General features: G+C 47.7%; 1 protein-coding gene across 2 annotated transcripts; it reads right to left on the bottom strand.

The window, feature by feature from the left end:
• Positions 1-339: 339 nt before the first annotated feature.
• LOC139419690 (lectin-like) lies at positions 340-8831 on the bottom strand. 2 transcript variants are annotated; one of them, XM_071169674.1, is made up of 6 exons: positions 8606-8831; positions 7947-8048; positions 6854-7005; positions 3842-3982; positions 1027-1141; positions 340-802 (listed from the first exon to the last, which is right to left on the bottom strand). In XM_071169674.1, exons 1-6 carry the CDS (start codon positions 8664-8666, stop codon positions 729-731), a joined length of 645 nt encoding a protein of 214 aa, XP_071025775.1. In that variant the 5' UTR covers positions 8667-8831; the 3' UTR covers positions 340-728. The 2 variants fall into 2 exon arrangements, with proteins under 2 accessions (XP_071025775.1, XP_071025776.1); XM_071169675.1 differs by having other exon boundaries at positions 343-802; positions 7947-8039; positions 8606-8653.
• Positions 8832-19075: the final 10244 nt, after the last annotated feature.

A 19075-nucleotide genomic window follows, 5' to 3' on the forward strand; every position in this document is an offset into this window, starting at 1 on the left:
TCCCCCCTAAAGGTTATGGTTAGGATTGGGGAAAGGGAAGCTGATCCTAGATCTGTATCTAGGGGAGACTTCCCTCTGGATAGAGAATGCATGTATATATAGCATTGTAATATTCCTTATATTTCACATGAACCTGTAATTTACCTGTAATATTTTCATAGTGGAGGTTGTATGTGTAATCGTTAACTCTGCATGGACTATTGTATTTGAACTCCTACATCTACAAAGTATGAAAGTCTACCCACTACTTAAATAAAAGTATGTGACTTACATTTTGATTCTGGTTTGATTCTGCCAGAAACTCAAATCCTGCTAGGAACAGACAAACAAAAACTCTAGTTGTTTACTTGCTTAACACTCTTTATTTATATATATTTTTTAATGCATTTTTCAGTTTGCTAAAAGCAGGCACATCTCTATGTGGTTTGGTTTCACCGTGGGAGATCTGTGGGTTGGGGTCGTTGGGGAAAGGAGCAGGTTGAGTCCAAAATGACACCTTATCCTTTATAGTGCACTACTTTGACCAGGGGGCCCGTGGGGCTCTGGTCAAAAGTAGTGCACTCTATAGGGAACAGGGTGTCATTTCGGTCACAACCCAAGAGAGAGGAGCAGGGGACTGGGTTGGTGTTAAACAGACAGACACACAGTCTATACCAACACAACACTGGAGAAAGCATGCCCAATACATTGCTGCTTCATACTAAGTATGTGAGCGTGGATATTCGTCCTCAAACTCTGTTCTTGAAGGAGCACACGTAGCTCTTCTTGGTGAAACACGTGTGGTCGTTCCATTTACCAATTTCTTGGCGATAGAGAACAAACACACAGAGAGAACAGAGAGACAAACAGAAGTTCAAATGTGAGTTCAAAATACCATCTCTTCCCACCACCTTCAAAGAAATGTTTCTTTCACGTTTTTGTCATTTCAGCTGTTAGCCAGTGCATTCAACTAAGGTAGGTGAAAACAAACACATATGTAAAAACTAAAAACCATACATCCCCCCCCCCCCCCCCTCCATCTCTTACTGCTCCAGTTCATCTCCACACAGTCCTCGCGGCTCGTCCAGCGGGAGATGGGCTCCCCAGGGGTCCACGCTTCAAAGTTCCAGCTGGAGCCGTCAGTCCACACAAACTTACCAGACTGAGAGAAGGAGGTAGAGAGAGAAATGTGGATAGAAGAAGAGAGAGGGAGTGATATAAATGTGGATAGAAGAAGAGAGAGGGGAGTGATATAAATGTGGATAGAAGAAGAGAGAGGGGAGTGATATAAATGTGGATAGAAGAAGAGAGAGGGAGTGATATAAATGTGGATAGAGGTAGAAAGCGGGGAGTGATATAAATGTGGATAGAAGAAGAGAGAGGGGAGTGATATAAATGTGGATAGAGGTAGAAAGCGGGGAGTGATATAAATGTGGATAGAAGAAGAGAGAGGGAGTGATATAAATGTGGATAGAGGTAGAAAGCGGGGAGTGATATAAATGTGGATAGAAGAAGAGAGAGGGAGTGATATAAATGTGGATAGAAGAAGAGAGAGGGGAGTGATATAAATGTGGATAGAAGAAGAGAGAGGGGAGTGATATAAATGTGGATAGAAGAAGAGAGAGGGAGTGATATAAATGTGGATAGAGGTAGAAAGCGGGGAGTGATATAAATGTGGATAGAAGAAGAGAGAGGGAGTGATATAAATGTGGATAGAAGAAGAGAGAGGGAGTGATATAAATGTGGATAGAAGAAGAGAGAGGGGAGTGATATAAATGTGGATAGAAGAAGAGAGAGGGGAGTGATATAAATGTGGATAGAAGAAGAGAGAGGGGAGTGATATAAATGTGGATAGAGGTAGAAAGCGGGGAGTGATATAAATGTGGATAGAAGAAGAGAGAGGGAGTGATATAAATGTGGATAGAAGAAGAGAGAGGGAGTGATATAAAGGTGGATAGAAGAAGAGAGAGGGAGTGATATAAATGTGGATAGAAGAAGAGAGAGGGAGTGATATAAATGTGGATAGAAGAAGAGAGAGGGGAGTGATATAAATGTGGATAGAAGAAGAGAGAGGGGAGTGATATAAATGTGGATAGAAGAAGAGAGAGGGGAGTGATATAAATGTGGATAGAAGAAGAGAGAGGGGAGTGATATAAATGTGGATAGAAGAAGAGAGAGGGGAGTGATATAAATGTGGATAGAGGTAGAAAGCGGGGAGTGATATAAATGTGGATAGAAGAAGAGAGAGGGGAGTGATAGAAAGACCGGAGGTGATAAAAACAAATGTAAAGTGCATTTGGAAAGTATTCTGACTCCTTCACTTTTTCCATTTTTTGTTATGTTACAGCCTTATTCTAAAATTTATTAAATAAAACATTTTCCTCATCAATCTACACACATAATGACAAAGCGAAAACAGTTTTTTGTACATTTTTGCAAATGTATTAAAAATATAAAACAGAAATACCTTACTTACATAAATAATCAGACCATTTGCTAGGAGATTCGAAATTTGAGCTCTGGTGCATCCTGCTTACATTGATCATGCTTGAGACGCTTTTACATTTTGATTGGAGTCTACCTGTGGTAAAATCAATTGATTGGACATTATTTGGAAAGGCACACACTTATCTATATAAGTTCCCACTTGAGGTCAAAGGAATTTTCCATAGAGCTATGAGACAGGATTGTGTCGAGGCACAGATCTGGTGAAGGGTACCAAAAAGTGTCTGCAACATTGAAGGTCCTCAAGAACACAGTGGCCTCCAACATTCTTAAATGGAAGAAGTTTGGAACCACCAAGTCTCTTCCTAGAGCTGTCCGCCCAGCCAACCTGAGGGGAGGGGACCAAGAACCCGATGGTCACTCTGACCAGAGTTTCTCTGTGAAGATGGGAGAACCTTCCAGAAGGACAACCATCTCTGCAGCACCTTTATGGTAGAGTGACCAGACGGAAGCCACTCCTCAGTAAAAGGCACATGACAGCCCGCTTGGAGTTTGCCAAAAGGCACCTAAAGGACTCCCAGACCATGAGAAACAAGATTATCTGGTCTGATGAAACCAAGATTGAACTCTTTGACCTGAATGCAATGCGTCACGTCTGGAGGAAACCAGGCACCACTCATCACCTGGCCAATACTATCCTTACCGTGAAGCATGGTGGTAGCAGCATCATGCTGTGGGGATGTTTTCATCAGCAGGGACTGGGGGACTAGTCAGGATCGAGGGAAATATGAACGGAGCAAACTACAGAAAGATCCTTGATGAAAACCAGTCTCTGAATGTCCTTGAGTGGCCCAGCCAGAGCCCGGACTTGAACCCGATCGAACATCTTTGGAGAGACCTGAAAATAGCTGTGTAGCGACGCTCCCCATCCAACCTGACAGAGCCTGAGAGGATCTCCAGAGAAGAATGGGAGAAACTCCCCAAACACAGATGTGCCAAGCTTGTAGCATCATACCCAAGAAGACTTGAGGCTGTAATCGCTGCCAAAGGTGCTTCAACAAGGTGCTGAGTAAAGGGTTTGAATACTTATGTAAAGGTGTTATTTCAATTTTTTTGCAAAACTGTCTAAAAAACTGTTTTTGTCATTATGGGGTAGTGTGTAGATTGATGAGGGGAAAAAACAATTGAATCCACTTTTGAATATGGCTGTAACGTAACAAAATGTGTAAAAAGTCAAGTGGTCTGAATACTGTAAATGTAGATATTACGACAATCATATGTTCAATGTTAAATGTTGTGCTGCAAAGCTTCTCTCTTTCCCCATGTCACTCTTTCCTCCCACATGACTTTGCTTCCCTCCACCCACTATCCGCCCTGTCTTAATCACTCCTTCCATCCATCACTCTTCCTCTCCTACCTGGAAGAGTTCGAAGCCTCCCAGCCAGATGCGAGGGCTTTTGCGGTTGTTCTTCATCACCACGCAAAGCAGGTTGTCGTTGGCTTGACTGTTATGCACCGACACCAGGTGGCCACCGGGGGCAGCAGACCTGCACTGTGTCTGAGAAGGATGAGAGAGAAGAGGAGAAATAGGTGGTGGGAAGAGAAAGAATGAATTAGTGAGAGAGAAAGAGAAAGTGGGAGGAAGGAGAGAGAGAGCGAGTAAGCAGGTGCTGATGTAGTGACTTGGAGCCCAAGGCAGAGGCCAGTCAGAGGCCACTCTTATGCACATGCACCATTTTCTTTTCATGGGTATTTAACTATAAAAATGCATTACCTTTTAATGTGCCATGAACACAATCAGTCATGATGTTTTATCTGATTGTTAAACAAATCACTTCAAAAAGAAGGTTACCTTCGCACGTTTATCCAAAATAATTCCAGCGTCTGAGCTGTGCACCTGCCAAATTTCCTTACAGTGGCGAAACAGCGCCACTGTCTTGCTATAATAGCCCATGTATGACATGTCATACCAGCATCAGATATGGGCTACACATAGATGTCCTCTGCCTCGACGACGATGGCAGTATTATCAGCAGCACCTATCGTTTTATGGAAGTAAAGTGAATTGTATCCCCTTCGAGTCAAAAGGCCTCGTCGAAAACCAGGCGTGCTTGGGGAGTGAGGCCTAAGAGGGTTTTATGAATATGCATCAACCAGTGGGTCTTGCGACAGGTGTACAGAGACAACCAGTTCAAAGAGGAGTATAGAGTGCAGTGCCCTATAAGAAGCATTGGTGACAAATCTGATAGCCTCATAGTAAAGAACATCTAATCAGGGTTAGTTTGGCAGCTGGGGTGAAAGACGAGCGATTACGATAGAGGAAACCATGTCTAGATTTAACTTTAGCCTGCAGCTTTGATATGAGAGATGGACAGTGTACAGTCTAGCCACACTCCCAAGTACTTGTATGAGGTGACTACCTCAAGCTCTAAACCCTCAGAGGTAGTAATCACACCTGTGGGAAGAAGGGCATTCTTCTTACCAAACCACATCACCTTTGTTTTGGACGTGTTCAGAACAAGGTTAAGGGCCGAGAAAGCTTGATGGACACAAAGAAAGCTTTGCTGTAGAGAGTTTAACACAAAATCCGTGGAGGGGCCAGCTGAGTATAAGACTGTATCATCTGCATATAAATGGATGAGAGAGCTTCCAACTGCCTGAGCTATGTTGTTGATGTAAATTGAGAAGAGTGTGGGGCCTTGGATCGAGCCTTGTGGTACTACTTTGGTGAAGGGCAGTGGCTGAGACAGCAGATGTTCTGACTTTATACACAGCACTCTTTGAGAGAGGTAGTTAGCAAACCAGGCCAAAGACCCCTCAGAGACACCAATACTCCTTAGCCGGCCCACAAGAATGGAATGGTCTAACGTATCAAAAGCTTTGGCCAAGTCAATAAAATCCCAGCACAACATTGCTGAGAATCAAGGGCAATGGTGACATCATTGAGGACCTTTAAGGTTGCAGTGACACATCCATAACCTGAGCGGAAACCAGATGCCAGAGAGAATCCTATAGACGTCAAGAAAGCCAGTCAGTAGATTATTTACAACGTTTTTTCAACACTTTTGATAAAGAGGCCAAAATAGAAATGGGTCAGCTTGATCTACCCCTTTAAATAACGGATGCACTGTGGCTGCCTCCCAAGCAACGCGAACCTCCCCAGAGAGGAGAGACAGGTTAAAAAGGTCAGATGTTGATGATCAGAACAAGTTGATGCATGTCGATTTTGTGTATAGACTTCTGACAAATCAGAATTGCGTTTTTCCTCCAGGTTCTGAAATTTTAAGTATCTGTAATCTGATTGCAATCTTTTAGCTGGTAACGTAATGGATTACAGTTACTGTTTTTTTGTAATCTGTTACTCCACAACCCTGGAGGTTGTGACAGCGACTTGATTTGGACATATGACAACGCGAGATTACTACTAAGTGAACATATAGAATTGTTTTAAGATGGTTATACCAAGGATCATTTCGATATTTGATCTAGAATATTAGGACCCCTGTAAGTATAATTTTTGGGGTGTTGTTATAATTTGATGAAACATTGCATTTGGCCTTACTGCTATTAGCCCATAGAAATGCATTGAATAACATATTCATACATGGAAAAAAATATAGTCAACATTAAATTAAAAGGAAGATCTGAGAGATATAGGACTAAGAAAGCTCAGGAAAAAATGCTAATCTTTTTTACCATGTTACCGTTTACCGAGTCCCGTGACACTTGTGGGGGGACGAACAGTAGAGCAACCGAAACACCTTTGTGTTCATGACTGTTTTAAGTTTCCATAGAGGGGTCATATACATTTTCTAGGCCAAACCGTTTGGACGCTACAGACGTTTTTGTGAGAAGACAGATTTTCGAGATGTCTCCTGTAACTTTACCTCAGCCACCTTCCACCGCCGGTGTAGAAGGACAATGTCAGCGGATGAGGTGGATTGAGACAAAGGCAATGCAAAAACACAGAAATCTCTCGTTTAGACACATTTTGATGCAGATTTTTTTATTTACTTTGTTATTTATTATGCCTCAAACAAAGCATGGGGGGGCCTCAGCGGAAAAATATTTATATTTATTTATTTTAATTATGCCCATGTCATGAGGCTTCTTGATTTTTATTTTATTTATTTTATTTAACCTTTATTTAACTAGGCAAGTCAGCTAAGAACAAATTCTTATTTACAATGACGGCCTACAAATGATGTGAGGCCTGAGGCAATTGCCTCTTCTGCCTAATGGTAAGTCCGCCAGTGGGAGTAAGATGAATACATTAGAAGACACCTCTAATTAAGACATTGGGTTTAACCTTCACATCACTGTAATGCCATTGTATTGGAATGGACAGGCTGACTGACTCCAGGTAGAGCAGTAACATGCTTTGATCATGTTATAATGTCGTTCTCCTGTTATATGGAATGTTGTTTACCTCCGCTTCGGTGAAGTTGAGGGCAGCCTTGAAGTACTTGATGCAGTAGGAGCCCAGCCTGTACCAGTCTTCATAATTCTTCAGGTCACAGGCTTTGGGCATATCACACGCTGCAGTCTCATCCTGGAGATACACTGGAGCATCATCGCCACCTAGGGGACAATGATGGAATCACTACTCTCCTGGGACCTTATGTACTGAGAAAACAGCCACAAGCTGAACATTCCTATGACACTCACAGGCCGCTAACAAAACTCTCCCATTCCATAATTCACTAAACTGATCAATGCGCACACCATATAGCCCAGGGGCCTAAGAAATGCCTATCTAAGACCTCTTATTTAACCAGGCAAATCAGTTAAGAACAAATTCTCATTGACAATGACGGCCTAGGAACAGTGTGGTTAACTGCCTTGTTCAGGGGCAGATCAACAGATGTTCACCTTGTTAGCTCAGGCATGCGTTCTAGCAACCTTTCGGTTACTGGCCCAACTCTCTAACCACTAGGCTGCTACCTGCTGCCTCAATATTGTCATTGTTTAGTATATACTGCATATTTTAACATTGTATTATATTAAAAGTATTGTGTTAGTTTAGGCTTTTACTATTTGATCATAATCTATCATTGTAAATGGGTGTGACATTCAGTCTATGACTGCTAATAACCAATAACATCTACTGCAACAAAAAATACTGTAAGTTATTACATTTGTGTAAAGAATGCATCTCATTTTCATTTGGACATGAAAGAGGAAAGCACATTTTCAGGGTTAAAACAGATTATTTTTTAGAACGTGTGGTCGATAATCATCATGAAAAATGTAAATAAAACTTTCAGCACTATCATCAAAACCAGGGGTGCAACTTTCACTGGGGACGGGGGGGACTGCATTTTTGCTAAATGAGGCAACGGTTTGCTTTAGGACCATACGGACACCTCCGAGCTGTCGGGGAGGCTGTTTGGAGTGTTTATCTGACTGGATTTAAAACAATATAATAATAATAAAAAATTAAAAGTAATGTCTCCTTACTTCTAAAATCTAAATTGTGCCCCTGATCAAAACACATACTGTAATCAATGCAACTCTCTTACCGGTACTTCTGTGGAATGTCAAAGCCATTTTTGTCCCAAGTAGTGACATCATCACAATCAGGCTGACAAACTTCATCTTGGCTTCCTCTGATTCTGCGTTTCCTTAAAACAAACAACTCAATCAGTAACGGTTTTCTTTAAATAAATGCATTTATAAATAAATCAATTGTATTAACCTTTATTTCACCAGGTAAATTATCTGAGATCATAGTCTATAGCAATATGCTATGAATGACATTAAAACAAATCTCTTGTTCTCAAATTGACTGTGGCTGGTGATTTATAAATACCGAGCCCTGACGGATTGTTAATTTGAGTGGCTCTGCGCGCTAACCGATTGTAAAGTGCCACAGCCTCTGGAACAATCAGCAGTCCCATTTGACAAATAAAGATTTGCTTGCCCCGGTCAATTTGGCAACAAAAGTCTGTTGTTTGTTGCCCAATAAGAAGAATGCACTATTAGAATGCAATTTTGTGTGCCCCAATAAATAAATATTGTGAAACACTATCATTCCACTATTACCGTAGATGTATTAAAGACATTTTCGGAAATTACAATGCAACAATGTAATGTATATAATGTATAGCTCCTTTAAAAAAACGAATGCAAAGCAAAAAAAAGGAACATTTGCACAATGTAATCTGAAATATAACCTTACCAGAGTGTGGACTAGGTTGCTTCTCTCTATCTCTCTCTCCCGCTCTCTCTCTCTCTCTCATTTGGTATTCCCTTCTTTTAATAGGAAATGTAATCTCACCTCCTCCCTGTAATTCTCACCCCGTCCTTACAGATACAGATGCCCACCCCTCTACTCCTGTGTCCCAAATGGCACCCTATTCCTGTGGGTTCTGGTCCAAAGTAGAGCCCTATATAGGGACTACGGTGCAATTTGAGACGCAGACTTCCTGTTAACACTCTGTTGTTGTGTGGTGACACCAGCAAGGTTCAAGTTTCATGTTTTATTGTCACATGCACAAGTACAGTGAAATGCTTACTTTCTAGCACAATGAACTACAGTTAAATTAACGCTGTCTCAGACGCTGGCTACTGAAAAGTGTTGAAAACTCCCCAACACCTCATAGTAGTCAGATCTCTCACTTCTTATGACCCTCAATCATTTTACCATACAACACCATAGACTTGTACTTAAATTAATCCATTTATTCAGATCTTACAGAATCTCATTCATGGTTAGAGAAATTATGTATTTGTGATTAAAAGTGTTGGTAAGACACTCAATATAGCAAGAGAATAATTTGATCAAAGATATGTCTGTGTTATCGCTTACACACCTAAAACTGTAAACACCAAAGATGTAGGGGCTAGGACCTAGAGGTAGGGTGCAGGTAGTGCCTAGAGGTAGGGTGCAGGAAGGGCCTAGAGGTAGGGTGCAGGTAGGGCCTAGAGGTAGGGTGCAGGTAGTGCCTAGAGGTAGGGTGCAGGTAGGGCCTAGAGGTAGGGTGCAGGTAGGGCCTAGAGGTAGGGTGCAGGTAGGGCCTAGAGGTAGGGTGCAGGTAGTGCCTAGAGGTAGGGTGCAGGTAGGGCCTAGAGGCAGGGTGCAGGTAGTGCCTAGAGGTAGGGACTAGAGGTAGGGTGCAGGTAGGGCCTAGAGGTAGGGACTAGAGTTAGGGTGCAGGTAGGGGATAGAGGTAGAGTGCTGGTAGGGGATAGAGGTAGAGTGCAGGGAGGGGATAGAGGTAGTGTGCAGGTAGGGCCTAGAGGTAGGATGCAGGTAGGGCCTAGAGGTAGGGTGCAGGGAGGAGATAGAGGTAGGGTGCAGGTTGGGCCTAGAGGTAGGGTGCAAGTAGGACCTAGAGGTAGGGTGCAGGTAGTGCCTAGAGGTAGGGTGCAGGTAGGGCCTAGAGGCAGGGTGCAGGTAGTGCCTAGAGGTAGGGACTAGAGGTAGGGTGCAGGTAGGGCCTAGAGGTAGGGACTAGAGTTAGGGTGCAGGTAGGGGATAGAGGTAGAGTGCTGGTAGGGGATAGAGGTAGAGTGCAGGTTGGGCCTAGAGGTAGGGTGCAAGTAGGACCTAGAGGTAGGGTGCAGGTAGGGCCTAGAGGTAGGGTGCAGGTTGGGCCTAGAGGTAGGGTGCAGGTAGGGGCTAGAGGTAGGGTGCAGGTAGGGGATAGAGGTAGGGTGCAGTTAGGGGATAGAGGTAGGGTGCAGGTAGGGCCTAGAGGTAGGGTGCAGGTAGGGCCTAGAGGTAGGGTGCAGGTAGGGACTAGAGGTAGGGCCTAGAGGTAGGGTGCAGGTAGGGGCTAGTAGAAGGAGCTAGGGGTTACTATTTGATCACCAAGACCTAGTTCTCTTCACTATTTAATCTTCCTCTTGGTTTTGTCTCTCAGGACTGTCATGAACTTGGACAGAGGAGGCTTGGGACTTGAATCAGGCTTTCTGCTGCTTTCAGTGGTCTGAGAGAGAGAGAGAGAGATAGAGAGAGAGAGATAGAGAGAGAGAGAGAGAGAGAGAGAGAGAGAGAGAGAGAGAGAGAGAGAGAGGGAGAGAGAGAGAGAGAGAGAGAGAGAGAGAGAGAGAGAGAGAGAGAGATCCATTTTGAAATCTTTGGAGTTCTGAAGTGGTCTCTGCCAATAGCTAGGTTTCCATCCAATCGGCGCCAGATTTCCATGTGAATATTCTAAAATCTGCCTAAAAACAATTTGCACACTTTCCCACCAGAGATGTTTCATTCAAATGGACTTGTTGTGGATAAAAAGCTGTGCGTGATGACATAGTTCACGTAAAAATAAGTTGTGGTTAAATGCGTTTCCATCGCATTTTCAACTCCACTGACGGTTTTGTGAAAACATTTCTTGCATTAGACTGTATAGTGAATGTGCCCACTCTGGTTTTGGCACGTGCTCTCTAGCTAACAGTTAGATACAGATACAGTGCTGTTTTAGCATACATTATGAGATTATTATGGACAAAAAGAACCAGATTATTTTGATTTGTCAAACCAGGATCAATCTCATCACTGTGCACTTTCCCCACCATGTAAAGTTCATCATTATTTATTTCATCCGTAGCCTAATAAACTGCATGTTTTCCCGAGTCATAGTGGGAGGACCACACAACATATCACCTGAATCCAAGTTTACTTCGATATGATGGTTATTATATCAATATCTGCACATAAAGGTGTATTTATTGTCACATGCACAAGTACAGTGAAATGCTTACTTTCTATCACAATGAACTACAGTTAAATTAACGCTGTCTCAGAGGCTGGCTACTGAAAAGTGTTGAAAACTCCCCAACACCTCATAATAGTCAGATCTCTCAATTCTTATGACCCTCAATCATTTTACCATACAACACCATATACTTGTACTTTAATTCATCCATTTATTCAGATCTTACAGAATCTCATTCGTAGTTAGAGAAATGATGTATTTGTGATTAAAAGTGTTGGTAAGACACTCAATATAGCAAGATAATAATTTGATCAAAGATATGTCTGCTTATTTCATTACTGTGTAGCTTCAGCGTTTTCGCTTACACACATAAAACTGTAAACACCAAATATGTAGGGGCTAGGACCTAGAGGTAGGGTGCAGGTTGGGCCTAGAGGTAGGGGCTAGGACCTAGAGGTAGGGGCTAGGACCTAGAGGTAGGGTGCAGGTTGGGACTAGAGGTAGGGTGCAGGTTGGACCTAGAGGTAGGGTATAGGTTGGGCCTAGAGGTAGGGTGTAGGTAGTGGATAGAGATAGAGTGCAGGTTGGGCCTAGAGGTAGGGTGTAGGTTGGACCTAGAGGTAGGGTGTAGGTTGGGCCTAGAGGTAGGGTGCAGGTAGGGGATAGAGGTAGGGTGCAGGTAGGGGATAGAGGTAGGGTGCAGGTTGGGCCTAGAGGTAGGGTGCAGGTTGGGCCTAGTGGTAGGGTGCAGGTAAGGGATAGAGGTAGGGTGCAGGTAGTTGCTAGTAGAGGGAGCTATGGGTTACTATTTGATCACCAAGACCTAGTTCTCTTCACTATTTAATCTTCCTCTTGGTTTTGTCTCTCAGGACTGTCATGAACTTGGACAGAGGAGGCTTGGGACTTGAATCAGGCTTTCTGCTGCTTTCAGTGGTCTGAGAGAGAAAGAGAGAGAGAGAGAGAGAGAGAGAGAGAGAGATATCCATTTTGAAATCTTTTGAGTACTGAAGTGGTCTCTGCCAATAGCTAGGTTTCCATCCAAATGTCGTCAGATTTCCATGTGAATATTCTAAAATCCGCCTAAAAACAATTTGCACACTTTCCCACCAGAGATGTTTCATTCAAATGGACTTGTTGTGGATAAAAAGCTGTGCGTGGTGACATAGTTCACGTAAAAATAAGTTGTGGTTAATGCGTTTTCATCGCATTTTCAACTCCACTGACGGCTTTGTGAAAACATTTCTTGCATTAGACTGTATAGTGAATGTGCCCACTCTGGTTTTGGCACGTGCTCTCTAGCCAACAGTTAGATACAGTGCTGGTTTAGCATACATTATGAGATTATTATGGACAAAAATAACACAATTATTTTGATTTGTCAAACCAGGATCAAGCTCATCACTGTGCACTTTTCCCACCATGTAAAGTTCATCATCATTTATTTCATCCGTAGCCTAATAAACTGCATGTTTTCCCGAGTCATAGTGGGAGGACCACACCACATATCACCTGAATCCAAGTTTACGTCAATATGATGGTTATTATAACAGGAGTCGCTTCCGTCTGGTCACTACCACAAAGGCCTGATAGGTGGTGCTGCAGAGATGGTTCTCCTTCGGTGTCGCTCATTCAGCCGACAAACTTTCAACCGGTTCTCCCCATTGAGCAACGGGTCAGAGTCAGAGGCCGAGCCTTCTCTGGTCTCTCTTCCTCCCGTTACGGTGTCTGAGACGCTGAAGCCTCCCACCATTAGCTCTGACATATTGAAAACCCTAGTCACTGTCGACTCTATTACCCGCAGTATTAGACTTAAGACGAATCATCCAGCGATCATACACTGTTTAACAGGGGGCAGGGCTACCGACGTTAAGGCTAATCTGAAGATGGTGCTGGCTAAAGCTAAAACTGGCGAGTGTAGAGAGTATTGGCACAGATAGATGAGAACATCTTTGGAATAGGGATATTGCTATCCACGTCGGCACCAATCATGTTAGGATGAAACAGAGGTCACCAAGCGCAACATAGTCTCAGCATGTAAATCAGATTGAAAGATGTGTCTGCATCGAGTTCTTGTCTCTGACCCCCTCCCAGTTAGGGGGAGTGATGAGCTCTACAGCAGAGTCTCACAACTCAATCATTGGTTGAAAACTGTTTTCTGCTCCTCCCAAAATATAGAATTTGTATATAATTGGCTCTCTTTCTGGACCTGCACCCTACCTCTAGCCCCTCCCTGCACCCTACCTCTAGCCCCTACCTCTAGGCACTACCTGCACCCTACCTCTAGCCCCTACCTGCACCCTACCTCTATTTACTACCTGCACCAAACCTCTAGGCCCTCCCTGCACCCTACCTCTAGGCTCTACTTGCACCCTACCTCTAGGCCCTACCTGCACCCTACCTCGAGGCACTGCCTGCACCCTACCTCTAGGCACTGCCTGCACCCTACCTCTAGCCCCTACCTCTAGGCACTACCTGCACCCTACCTCTAGGCACTACCTGCACCCTACCTCTAGGCTCTACTTGCACCCTACCTCTAGGCACTACCTGCACCATACCTCTAGGCACTGCCTGGACCCTACCTCTAGGCCCTCGCTGCACCATTCCTCTAGGCCTTACCTGCACCCTAACGCTAGCCCCTCCCTAAACCCTACCTCTAGGCACTACCTGCACCATACCTCTAGGCCCTACCTGCACCCTAACTCTAGCCCCCTACCTGCACCCTACCTCTAGCCCCTACCTGCACCCTACCTCTATTTACTACCTGCACCAAACCTCTAGGCCCTACCTGCACCCTACCTCTAGGCTCTACTTGCACCCTACCTCTAGGCACTACCTGCACCATAACTCTAGGCACTGCCTGCACCCTACCTCTAGGCCCTACCTGCACCCTACCTCTAGGCACTGCCTGCACCCTACCTCTAGGCAGTGCCTGCACGCTACCTCTAGCCCCTACCTCTAGGCACTACCTGCACCCTACCTCTAGGCACTACCTGCACCCTACCTCTAGGCACTACCTGCACCCTACCTCTAGGCACTACCTGCACCCTACCTCTAGGCACTACCTGCACCCTACCTCTAGGCACTGACTGCACCCTACCTCTAGGCACTACCTGTACAAAAACCTAGCCCCTCCCTGCACCCTACCTCTAGGCACTACCTGCACCCTACCTCTAGGCACTGTAGTGCACCCTACCTCTAGGCACTACCTGCACCCTACCTCTAGGCACTACCTGCACCCTACCTCTAGGCACTGCCTGCACCCTACCTCTAGGCACTGCCTGCACCCAAACTCTAGGCCCTACCTGCACCCTACCTCTAGGCCCTACCTGCACCCTACCTCTAGCCCCTACCTCTAGGCACCACCTGCACCCTACCTCTAGACCCTACCTGCACCCTACCTCTATTTACTACCTGCACCAAACCTCTAGGCCCTACCTGCACCCTACATCTAGGCTCTACTTGCACCCTACCTCTAGGCCCTACCTGCACACTACCTCGAGGCACTGCCTGCACCATACCTCTAGGCACTGCCTGCACCCTACCTCTAGCCCCTACCTCTAGGCAATACCTGCACCCTACCTCTAGGCACTACCTGCACCCTACCTCTAGGCACTACCTGCACCCTACCTCTAGGCCCTCCCTGCACCCTACCTCTAGGCCTTACCTGCACCCTACCGCTAGCCCCTCCCTGCACCCTACCTCTAGGCACTACCTGCACCATACCTCTAGGCCCTACCTGCACTCTAACTCTAGCCCCCTACCTGCACCCTACCTCTAGCCCCTACCTGCACCCTACCTCTATTTACTACCTGCACCAAACCTCTAGGCCCTACCTGCACCCTACCTCTAGGCTCTACTTGCACCCTACCTCTAGGCACTACCTGCACCATACCCCTAGGCACTGCCTGCACCCTACCTCTAGGCCCTACCTGCACCCTACCTCTAGGCACTGCCTGCACCCTACCTCTAGGCAGTGCCTGCACGCTACCTCTAGCCCCTACCTCTAGGCACTACCTGCACCCTACCTCTAGGCACTACCTGCACCCTACCTCTAGGCACTACCTGCACCCTACCTCTAGGCACTACCTGCACCCTACCTCTAGGCACTACCTGCACCCTACCTCTAGGCACTGCCTGCACCCTACCTCTAGGCACTACCTGCACAATACCTCTAGCCCCTCCCTGCACCCTACCTCTAGGCACTACCCGCACCCTACCTCTAGGCACTACCTGCACCCTACCTCTAGGCACTACATGCACCCTACCTCTAGGCACTACCTGCACCCTACCTCTAGGCATTGCCTGCACCCTACCTCTAGGCACTGCCTGCACCCTAACTCTAGGCCCTACCTGCACCCTACCTCTAGGCCCTACCTGCACCCTACCTCTAGGCCTTACCTCTAGGCCCTACAGGCACCCTACTTCTAGGCCCAACCTGCACCCTACCTCTAGCCCCTCCCTGCACCCTACATCTAGACCTTACCAGCACCCTACTGCTAGCCCCTCCCTGCACCCTACCTCTAGGCACTACCTGCACCATACCTCTAGGCCCTACCTGCACCCTAACTCTAGCCCCCTACCTGCACCCTACCTCTAGCCCCTACCTGCACCCTACCTCTATTTACTACCTGCACCAAACCTCTAGGCCCTACTTGCACCCTACCTCTAGGCTCTACCTGCACCCTACCTCTATCCACTACCTGCACCCTACCTCTAGGCCCTCCCTGCACCCTACCTCTAGGCCCTCCCTGCACCCTACCTCTAGGCCCTCCCTGCACCCTACCTCTAGGCCCTCCCTGCACCCTACCTCTAGGCTCCCTGCACCCTACCTCTATCCCCTACCTGCACCCTACCTCTAGCCCCTCCCTGCACACTACCTCTAGGCCCTACCTGCACCCTACCTCTAGGCCCTACCTGCACCACTCCTCTGGGCACTACCTGAACCCTACCTCTAGGCACTACCTGCACCCTACCTCTAGGAACTACCTGCACCCTTCCTCTAGAGCCTACCTGCACCATACCTCTAGCCCCCTACCTGCACCCTACCTCTAGACCCCTACCTGCATCCTACCTCTAGCCCCTACCTGCACCCTACCTCTATTTACTACCTGCATAAACCTCTAGGCCCTACCTGCACCACTCCTCTAGGCACTACCTGAACCCTACCTCTAGGCACTACCTGCACCCTACCTCTAGGCACTACCTGCACCCTACCTCTAGGCTACACCTGCACCCTACCTCTAGGACCAACCTGCACCCTACCTCTATGCCCTACTTGCACCCTACCTCTACCCCCTACTTGCACCCTACCTCTATCCCCTACTTGCACCCTACCTCTAGGCCCTACTTGCACCCTACCTCTAGACCCTACCTGAACCCTACCTCTAGGCCCTACCTGCATCATACCTCTAGGCACTACCTGAACCCTACCTCTAGGTCCTACCTGCATCATTCCTCTAGGCACTACCTGCACCCTACCTCTAGGCACTACCTGCACCCTACCTCTAGGTCTAACCTGCATCATTCCTCTAGGCACTACCTGCACCGTACCTCTAGGCACCACCTGCACCCTACCTCTAGGCACTACCTGCACCCTACCTCTAGGTCCTACCTGCATCATTCCTCTAGGCACTACCTGCACCCTACCTCTAGGCATTACCTGCACCCTACCTCTAGGCACTACCTGCACCCTACCTCTAGGTCCTACCTGCATCATTCCTCTAGGCACTACCTGAACCCTACCTCTAGGCACTACCTTAACCCTACCTCTAGGCACTACCTGCACCCTACTTCTAGGTCCTACCTGCATCATTCCTCTAGGCACTACCTGCACCCTACATCTAGGCACTACCTGCACCCTACCTCTAGGCCCAACCTGCACCCTACCTCTATCCCCTACCTGCACCCTACCTCTAGCCCCTAACTCTATCCCCTTCCTGCACCCTACATCTAGCCCCTACCTGCACCCTACCTCTAGGCCCTACCTGCACCCTACCTCTAGCCCCTACCTGCACCCTACCTCTAGCCCCTACCACTAAACACTATCTGCACCCTACCTCTATCCCCTACCTGCACCCTACCTCAATCCCCTACCTGCACCCTACCTCTAGCCCCTAAATGCACCCTACCTCTAACCCTACCTGCACCCTACCTCTAGCCCCTACCTGCACCCTACCTCTAGCCCCTACCTCTAAACACTACCTGCAACACTCCCTCTAGCCCCTACCTGCACCCTACCTCTATCACCTACCTGTACCCTACCTCTATCCCCTACCTCTAGGCACTACCTGCACCCTACCTCTAGCCCCTACCTCTATCCCCTACCTGCACCCTACCTTTAGACCCTACCTGCACCCCACCTCTATCCCCTACCTCAAGGCAATACCTGCACCCTACCTCTAGCCCCTACTTGCACCCTACCTCTGGCCCCTACCTGCACCCTACCGCTATCCCCTACCTGCACCCTACCTCTAGCCCCTACCTGCACCCTAACTCTAGCCCCTACCTCTAAACACTACCTGCACCCTACCTCTAGCCCATTCCTGCACCCTACCTCTAGCCCCTACCTGCACCCTACCTCTATCCCCTACCTGCACCCTACCTCTAGCCCCTACCTGCACCCTACCTCTATCCCCTACCTGCACCCTACCTCTAGCCCCTGCCTGCACCCTACCTATAGCCCCTACCTCTAAACACTACCTGCACCCTACCTCTAGCCCCTACCTGCACCCTACCTCTATCCCCTACCTGCACCCTACCTCTAGCCCCTAACTCTATCCCCTACCTGCACCCTACATCTAGCCCCTACCTGCACCCTACCTCTAGGCCCTACCTGCACCCTACCTCTAGCCCCTACCTGCACCCTACCTCTAGCCCCTACCTCTAAGCACTACCGGCACCCTACCTCTAGCTCCTACCTGCACCCTACCTCTAGCCCCTACCTGCACCCTACCTCTAGCCCCTACCTGCACCCTACCTCTAGCCACTACCTCTAATCACTACCTGCACCACTCCCTCTAGCCCCTACCCGCACCCTACCTCTAGCTCCTACCTCTAAACACTACCTGCACCCTACCTCTAGCCCCTACCTGCACCCTACCTCTAGCCCCTGTCTATCCCCTACCTCTAGGCACAACCAGCACACTACCTCTAGCCCCTATCTCTAGCCCCTACCTGCACCCTACCTCTAGACCCTACCTGCACCCTTCCTCTAGCCCCTATCTGCACCCTACCTCTATCCCCTACCTCTAGGCACTACCTTAACGCTACCTCTAGCCCCTACTTGCACCCTACCTCTGGCCCCTACCTGCACCCTAGCTCTAGCCCATACCTGCACCCTCGCTCTAGCCCCTACCTCTAAACACTACCTGCACCCTACCTCTAGCCCCTACCTGCACCCTACCTCTAGCCCCTGCCTGCACCCTACCTCTAGCCCCTACCTCTATCCCCTACCTGCACCCTACCTCTATCACCTACCTGTACCCTACCTCTAGGCCCTACCTCTAGGCACAACCTGCACGCTACCTCTAGCCCCTACCTCTAGCCCCTACCTGCACCCTACCTCTAGCCCCTACCTGCACCCTACCTCTACCCCCTACCTCTAGGCACTACCTGCACGCTACCTCAAGCCCCTACCTCTAGGCAATACCTTCACCCTACCTCTAGCCCCTACTTGCACCCTACCTCTGGCCCCTACCTGCACCCTACCTATAAGCCCCTACCTGCACCCTACCTCTAGCCCCTTGCCTTCACCCTACCTCTAGCCCCTACCTCTAAACACTACCTGCACCCTACCTCTAGACACTACCTGCACCCTACCTCTAGCCCCTGCCTGCACCCTACCTCTAGCCCCTACTTCTATCCCCTACCTGCACCCTAACTCTATCATCTACCTGTACCCTACCTCTATCCCCTACCTTTAGGCACAACCTGCAGGCTACCTCTAGCCCCTACCTCTAGCCCCTAACTGCCCCCTACCTCTAGCCCCTACCTGC

Source organism: Oncorhynchus clarkii, chromosome 10, assembly GCF_045791955.1.
Source record: "Oncorhynchus clarkii lewisi isolate Uvic-CL-2024 chromosome 10, UVic_Ocla_1.0, whole genome shotgun sequence".
In the NCBI taxonomy this organism is placed as follows: domain Eukaryota; kingdom Metazoa; phylum Chordata; class Actinopteri; order Salmoniformes; family Salmonidae; genus Oncorhynchus; species Oncorhynchus clarkii.